This window comes from Nothoprocta perdicaria, unplaced genomic scaffold (assembly GCF_003342845.1).
Source record: "Nothoprocta perdicaria isolate Ctin4 unplaced genomic scaffold, notPer1 scaffold_25, whole genome shotgun sequence".
NCBI classification, from domain to species: domain Eukaryota; kingdom Metazoa; phylum Chordata; class Aves; order Tinamiformes; family Tinamidae; genus Nothoprocta; species Nothoprocta perdicaria.
The window spans coordinates 4,409,445-4,417,962 of NW_020455477.1; the positions used below are offsets into that span (position 1 = coordinate 4,409,445).

General features: G+C 38.3%; 1 protein-coding gene across 2 annotated transcripts in view; it reads left to right on the plus strand.

The window, feature by feature from the left end:
• Positions 1-4,907, plus strand: part of RNF7 (ring finger protein 7) — a 5,240-nt gene extending 333 nt beyond the window's left edge. The window contains exons 2-3 of one of the 2 annotated variants that reach the window (XM_026040118.1): positions 2,397-2,444; positions 3,578-4,907. In XM_026040118.1, coding sequence (XP_025895903.1) covers positions 2,397-2,444; positions 3,578-3,696 — 167 coding nt within the window. In that variant the 3' untranslated portion in view covers positions 3,697-4,907. The remainder of the gene's footprint in view (positions 1-2,396; positions 2,445-3,577) is intronic. The other variant, XM_026040119.1, reaches the window with a different exon arrangement.
• Positions 4,908-8,518: the final 3,611 nt, after the last annotated feature.

Below are 8,518 nucleotides of genomic sequence, written 5' to 3' on the forward strand. Positions count from 1 at the left end.
GGCGGCGGGGCGCTCCGCGGCGGGGCTTGTCCCGGGGCTGCCGCCGCCGCTGCTGCTGCTGCTGCAGCGCTCGTGCGCACTGGGAGGCGCCCAGAGGCCCGCGCCACCGCGCGTAGCGGCCCAGTCACCTCGTGAGGGAGCCGGGAGGGCCTGAGCAGCCCCCGCGCTGCCCGGCAGCCCCTCCTCGCGTGGGGCCTTCGGGAATTCCACAAGTTGCCCCTGCCGGGTGTCGGTATTCCCGTTCCCTCCGTGCTGCTGAGTCACCCCCGCGCTGCTGCTCCCGAGCCCCTGCGCGCAGGGCGCCTGGCCGGGCTGGGCACCGAGGTGCCCGCGGCCGCCTCTCCCGGGGGCTTTAGCGAGAACGTTCACGGGAACGGGAGAAAAACGCAGGAGCCAGCCCAGACTGAAGTGGCCAGGAAGACCTCTTTGGAGAAAGCAAAACTATTGATGAGGCCGCTTCTGGTCATGGCTTGTTGCAAAAAAGGTTGTTCCTGTTACAGGGAACTGTAAAAAAAGCTTCCAAAAAAAATCAGACACTTCAAGAAAAGTTTAAAAAATATATATTTTTTCATAATCAGGCCAAAGGAGTATTTTCTGTTTGAAATTAGCAGAAAAAATCTAATAACTGCTTGTTTATTTGTTTTTGTTTTTAATACAGAGCTACCCTGCTTTTTCAATGGGAAACTTCAGTATTACTGATCTTGGCAGTTTAATGTTGCCTCCTGCCAGACATGGTCTGACTCCCTGTAGAGCCCCTGCGGCTGCAGGAACCTTTAGTTGGAGGCTGGGCCAGTTCCAGCTAATTCCGCTCCCCCCCCCCCCCCACTCTCCCCCCAAGGGAAGTAAGTGTGAGCTGGCTTAACTTTCTTTACTGGTTTAATTCCTTAAACCAACTTCAAGGATAAGAGAAGCACAGGGGAAAGAAGCAGTAGTGCTGAGGTGTTGCCTGGAAAGGGAAGGATTGTGGCAGTACCAGCTTAATTTGTTTAACCTTTCATGGACTGATACCTTTGGGGTTGTGATGCAAGAGTGGGGGCAGCTGGTGCTAGTCTCAGAGAACTGATTCGTGTCCTCAGCTGTCTGCCTTGCCTCTGCAGCTGAAACCCTAAATTTAGCCCTGGGAAAGGTAAGCTGCTTTTGCAGCAGCTGCTAGCCTGCCACAGCCTGCTACCCAGCACATGGATGCCCCTCCAGAGCAGTTTGTTTCGATGTGCCGTAAATTGAAGCACTTTGACTGAATCTTCCCTGCAGTTTGACTCCTAGATGTTATGGAATTATGACAGACAAGAGGAAATTTTACTTGCTACATTAATCTTAATAAGGAAAGGACAAGTTTTGAAGCCCTTCCCTCTGCGTTTTCTGAAAAGCAAGGACTATCGGCAGGTCAATCTGAAATAGAAGCCCACAGCAGTATCTGGTAGCAAAAGCATAAATATTCAAACTGGAAGTCCTGTATCAATCTTCTAGATAGATAGATATGCTTTTCTTTCTTCTGGAAGAATACCTTCCAGTTGGTGACCTGTTGGGCAAATTCACTTCTTGGATTGCTGTGGTCTAAATGGCTGCCTTGCTTTTGGAGGAGAGGAGGATGTGTTTGCACTGTGTAGGCTGTCGGAATAGTTGAGTGCCTTCTGTTGTGCATGGCCTGCGTGCCTACAGCTGTGACAGTCCATGCTGAAGCAAAGGAAAAAAGGGAGGCATCACTCTCTCTGGATTTGTGTGGCCTGGAAGTTGTCACTACTGTATCTGTCGTCCTGAATCTGTCATCACAACCTATAGCTGTGGAGACCAGAGTGTACAAAGAAGATAAATATTCTTAGTTAGGTATTTTCCCCATTTATCTGTTATTGGTCAGTATTTAAAAATAGCTTTTGTGCGTATGTCAGTATTGTGAAAATTACATGCAGATATTCTTTGAGGAAAACAACCACATAAAAAAAGATGGTGGTAATAGGTGGGGGTGTGTGAGAGATGTAGAGACTAAAGAAATCAAAATTTTGAGTCATTTCCTTAAAAGGAGATGCTGTCATTGAAAAACAAAGCCTTGTAATTAGGGTTTGGCTGTGTGCTTGCTCTGGTCGAAGTGCCTTGGCACGAATCTGGTTGTCATATCTGCAAAATGAATGCTTTTTACAGCAAAAGTTATGAAAATAGTGAAGCAATGGAAAATAAAACTTTCTGAACAGTTTGTAGTCCTTTTGATCTCTTGCAGATGCACATTTCATATTTTCATGTGCATAATTTTAAATTTTGGGAGGGGGCAGAGGGATAGTTTAGTGTTAAGGGACTGAATCAGCAAAATGTAACATTTTTACCTGGGTAAATCAGTTCTGACAAACTATTAGTGAAACTGTATTCTGAGCATCAAATTGAGTTTTGTTCTTGTTTACTTTTAGATGCCTGTCTTAGATGTCAAGCTGAAAACAAACAAGAAGATTGTGTTGGTATGTAGTGATTTCATTTGCTTGTCTTTCAACTGAAGCTTTTTTTCTCAATAGGGTGCATTTTAGAGTTTGAAGAGAATGCTAATTTTCTTAAAGCTCAAAAGTAATCTGTGGCTTAATTCTGTAGTTTATCGTTGTTTTACATTAGTAAAAATAGCTTTGGCTTTATTTTTTGAGTACTAAACATTCGTATTCACTTCAGATGCGAGGTAGAACAAAACACCTTCACATTTTCAACTTGTTTGCTAGCACGCATGCTCTTTCCTCATAATCTTTGCTCACAACTTTGTGAACTTTTAAACCTAGTAATAAACCTCTCTGCAACCCTCTTATTTCTGTATTAAAATATTATGTTGTCTCAACCCTCTTGATGGTTGTTTTAACTGGAACAGAAATTATCTGTTGAAGAACCTGCGGTTGGCTTGATAATGTCTTATTTAAGATAATCAGAGAAAAATAAGTGTTGTAAATTGTTTTGGTTTTCTTTGATTGTGAATATGTTCAATTATGTTAACTGTTGATATGTTCAGTTGTTGTTAACTGTTAATAGGAGAAGAAAAGCAAAGTGACTAACACTGTTTAAGAGTAGATGGAAGAGTTGGTATATAGAAGTAACTGTATCCTGTGAACTACTACTGCTCTGAGATCCTGTTTTGAGGCTATGTACTGTGTCAAATGTGTCCTCTTATAATCTTAAATTATTTAAGTTTGAACACTATATTTCAGATAAGAATTAGGTAATATGCTCTTTAGTGATAGCAAGTAGTGCATTGGCTGCATTTTGCTACTGGGGCAATTAAAGTGAACAGAACTCAGCCAGATGAACTTGTTCTGATCACAAACATAAATATGTTTATACCAAATCACAGGACTATACAAGAAGATGAGAATATTTATTTTCATTTGGAAATAAATGCAAAGATTGGTGAGAGCAAACTGAGAAGTGTAAGTGAAGTAAGAAGAACAGTAATAATACAAAGTGGATGAAGCACCAATCATATTTTTTTTATATAAATATCATATCAGCTTGCAATATCTATAAACATTTGAGAACAGTAGTTTGGACCTAGCTATAAATGTTGGCTAGACATCTGCTCGGGAGTTTAACTGGCACATTTTTTCATTTCTTTCAGTGGTCTGGGGAGAATGCAATCATTCCTTCCACAATTGCTGCATGTCCTTGTGGGTGAAACAGAATAATCGCTGTCCCCTCTGCCAGCAGGACTGGGTAGTCCAGAGAATAGGCAAATAAAAACACTGGAATATTTTTCTTTTTCTGTTGAACTTGTTGAAATAGTGTATGTCTTATGCCATATGTTCGTACAAAAGAATGAAACAGGCCAGTCATGGCACAGTTTGTTTGGTTTATCTGCCACAATAATGGAGTGGTTTTGTTGTGCGCTCTTTGCTGTATTAGGAGGCAGTGGTCAGTTTCACTGCAGATCTTTCCACAACTGAAAAGAGACACTATGTTAAAAATGTGTGTATTACAATTTGAGTGATAACTGTATCAACATAGAAATACATTTGTATAAATTTTACCCAGATATAGTTTAATGTATTTGGTTAGAGAAGTGAATGAATTGAAAGGGGAGACTGTTTGAAAGTCTGATACACTGTATTGCTCATCATTAGAAAAAAAAAAGTTGTCTAAATGATACTGCCTACGAAACCAGAGTCACTGAGGTTTGTCAGAAAGTATTTTGTTAATCTAAAGTAAAAGATGTGTGAAATATTTATTACTTGCTTTTTCCATCAGACTATACGATGCATTTCTCATTTAGGTTTTCTTTAAGACTTAAGAAAATTATGTTTTGCTGTATTTCAAAATCTGTTGTTTAATATTCTATACATAATTTTTACAACCGTAATGTTAAACCACATTAATTTTTTTTTTAATTTATATTTCTATTAAAGGTCATGGAAACATGCTCTTTTAATCCAGAGACTTCTGGTGCAGGGACACATCTTTGATATCAGATACGCCACTAATTAGTGATGTAAACAATTTTGATGGTTAGTTGACTAATACAGAAAGCAAGCAACACTGTTAACTTAGATATCTGAAGGAAAGCAGGTACTTACTAACTTTAGCAAAATATGTTATAATAAATTTATCAAAAGTCTCTTACACAAATTTCTTTATCATTTTATCAGATAAAATGCATGTTTTTGGGGGTAGGAGAATGCATTGTTTCATTGTTATGAAAATCTTCAAAATACCATTTTTTTGGTTTGATCAGGCCTGTGGTTTTCATTACGTTTGTTTAATAGCTTGCCTCTCACTTTCTGTTTATCTTTTCCCTAAATATCCAAAGTAAATACAGTTAATGTCAGCATATACTGAGAGAATGAATTTTTAATTTAATCTGAACATACAGTGTGGGTATTTTTATAAATAATAGATTGATGTTATGTCTGAAATGAATTCAGATTCAATAAAATAGTAAATAAACCTGGGCAGATTTGAAACAATTTTATGCGTATTATTGTTTACTACAAAATGATGAACTTAAATATTCAGGGTTTATACATTCCTAAATAGAGGTATTTCTAGCTACTTCTGTTTATTTTAAATATAATTAAGAGGTATAACTTCATTGTCTAAAATAAGTCCAATGGAAATCTAGGTTATTCCATAAAGTGTACATATAAAGTGTAACGTGCTTTTGTTTCCTACTTATTTTCTTGCTTGTAAAGATTTGAATGTTTAAAATCTAGCTTGTGTAACAAGTCTCGCTGTACAGTAAGAGAAATCACAGAAATTCTTTATTGGGTCATTGTTGCAGTGTATCACATCAGTTTTAATATCCCAGATACTGTTTTTCTGAAAACTTAAGCCAAATACAAGAAAGGCTAATAATAATATTGAATGAAATGCCTGTAGCTTTTACGTTGCTGTGGCTTCTTTCATCTTCCATCTTCAGTTTGGGTGAAAATTCCTTCCTAACATGATGAGAAAATAAATTCTTTTTAGATGTGGAAGTAATTTTTAGCTATAGCAGTTAAGCTATCTTTAGCACATATTTTCTCTGCCAATACTTGGTCCCTAGTTCTGTCCTCTTCTGAGAATTTCTTTGTTCATTTTGCTTGAGTTTGTGGAAGATACCAAAGTAATTCTCCGTCTGATTGCAGGTCACATGTGTCATGTGCATGACAACAGCTGAAAGTTTTGGTTGCAGACAAGTCGTCTTAAGTACTACCTGCAACAGGTCCCAATGCAAGTGAAGCATTCAGGAGGTTAGATGCTGAAATTGAGGCAGCTAGCATGCCTCTTCTACCTGTGTAAAATTTGAAGAAATTTTCACAACATAGAAGCCAAGTATACTCGGTTCACTTTGGAAGAGATAAATCTTTGAAATATGTTAGGAATCACAACAAAATCTAACCTGGAAGGGACCCCAGGAGACCATCCAGTTCACCTTTGCTGAAAGCAAAGCTTTGCCTCAGTCAAGCCAAGTCCCATGCAGTCTGTCACTCTGGGCCAACTATTCCAATGTGAAATTGTTCTCATAGTAAAAAAGTCTTACATGCAGAAGGAATTTCCTCTGAATCGAGAAGTGATTTCCTCTGAATCATCTTTTGCTTATTGCCTCCTGTCCTCTTATCATGCATCGTTCTGAAGAGGGTATACCTTGAGGAGAGAAAATCTGCATTTTAAAAACCATCTGCTTTTTAAGTGTTGTAAGACTGAGATTAGCTTTCCCTCCTCTCTCTGCAAACATGCTTTTATCTAGGCTCTTATCTAATTGTTTATCTAGGCTAAACAATTTTTCAACCTCACTTCATAGGTCCAGTCAGCTAGCTTTTAGATCATCTTGATGGCCCTTTGCACAACTCCATATTTTTCAAGGTCTCTTGAATTTGAGAGACAAAAAACACATGCAAATATTCCAGGTGGGGCTTAACAAGTGCTAAGTAGAAGTGGGGCTTAACAAGTGCTAAGTAGAAGTTCCATATCCTTCTTCAATACATGAGTTTAATAAGTGAAGTTGTTGAGAGAAAAACTTTTAACCCAAGAAAAAATGCTGCTTTTTTTTTTTTTTTTTTTTTTTTTAAACTGTCTTTGACTCTGCTGTTTTTGACTGAAATAAGCAGATATTCAATATGGAAATTTTCTTTCCAAATGACTAAAATTTTAAATGGTTACATGAAAACAGAAGTAGGATAGTGCCAAACATTAAAAGCAGACCACTCTAAAAGGTCTCTGCAGTACAGTACCATAGAGTTCACATACTTTTGTAAAATTTGGCCTTTGAGACAGATGCAAGCAACTGCAAATCATTACTTGAACAGGTAAGATGCTGTTTGGAGGAATACAGTTTAATCTGTGAAGTATTGCTTCTCAATTTAATGATTGCAAACTGCCTTATTTTTAAGATAGCTTAGTGTGGGTCTGATAAATTAATATGACGTTAGTAAGTTTGTCATACAGGTAGGATGTAGTTGTTCCATTTCCTTCTCATTTCACTAGAAGACTTGCAAACAATTCAGTGGATCTTCATGTCACTAAATGTAAAGAAAAAAAAATGTGAGTACTTAAATTCACTGGGTCACGTTACTGCTAACATGGAAGAATGTGGGAAGACAGCTTTATTTTCTTTGTGACTATAGCTAAGCTATAGCTAAGGTTCTTCAATGTGTGTGATAAATGCATTGGTCTATAAAAATATGTATATAGTTTTCTTGTAATGCTAATCTTTAAAATTTGTAAAAGGTCTCCCAGTCTAATGCCCAAATATAGAATGACCTGTTAGTGCATGAGTTTCTCTAAAAAGTCATAGTTTTGTTTTTCCTTATTTTTTACTCGACCACCGTATTTTGCACATTGCACTTTGCAATGGATCATCTTCCCAAACTCAGCTAGAAAAACAAACCTATAATGCAATTTTGAAGAGTATAAGCATGAATTCAGAGAGGTAAGCATGTGAAAACAAAAGACTCTGTAGTGATAGGGTAGCAAAGTTAACAAAAAACAGCTAAGAAGGGTAGAGCACTTAAGAGTCTGTGTGATGCCTGTTGTTACTCCTGATGTTTAGTGTTTGTATCCCATGATTCAACTCTTCAACTTGCTGTGAAATAAAATGATGGAAAAGGAGAATAGTAGTGTCTTGAGTAACATGACCTTGTTTCTGCTGCTAGAGAAAACATGGAACTACTTTATCCTGTGATATCTTATTTCAAAGAATTTTTAGCTGCCACATCATGGACTCACAGCAGAACGGTTCAATGTGGTAAGTCCTACACTTGCTTTTTAGTATTTGCGAAAAAAAATGGGGCACAGATGTCCTTCTAGGCAGTCAGTGAGTGAAGTTAGGTTGATTTTGCCTTCACTTGTCTGTAATCAGCTTTGTTCCTTTGTTGATGTCACCTCAGGCATAGGCTGTTGCCACCTTCTTGTCCTGCCACTCATTGTCCTAATGCAAATTTAGTAGAGAAGACAAAATTGAGACTACTATATCTTTTGGAACAGTCATGGCAATATTTGACCAGTCATTTGAAGAGTATTTTCTTTTTCCTGTGTGTGTGAGATCAGAATTTTATGCTGTTTTGTGTGTAGAGATCATTATTTTTAGAGCTGCTGCTGTTCTTAGCCTCTGCTTCATATAATCCGCTTTCTGTGCCTTCAGAGGAAGCAGCATAAGGTATCAAGCCTTGCATGAGAGATCTGTAGTCCAGAGCCATTAGTGTTGAACATAACTTGAGTTTTAGAAGTGTGGGTGCTCAGTGCCTGGACGAGTGATAATCAAAAACTCAATAACTCATGTTGGTCTATGTCAGCTTCTGTTTCAGGTATGGAAGATTGTGATAAAAGCTTTTTGTAAAAACAAATCCCAACTTAATTCCCGTTAAAGAATTGTATGCATGTGGTGTTCACTGTCATGAATGAGGGAGCCAAGATACTGTTGTCTTAAGTAGCCAGAGTGCTACTGAGTATGGAGTGGCCACATATTGCAAGCAAGAGTCTTAGCCCAGCAGCCAGGGACGTTGCGGATATAGGCTATTGGGGCCTGTTCTGAGAAACATCAGCCAGACTGCATTTCTTTGCTGCTGCTAGTGAGATAATTCGCCTA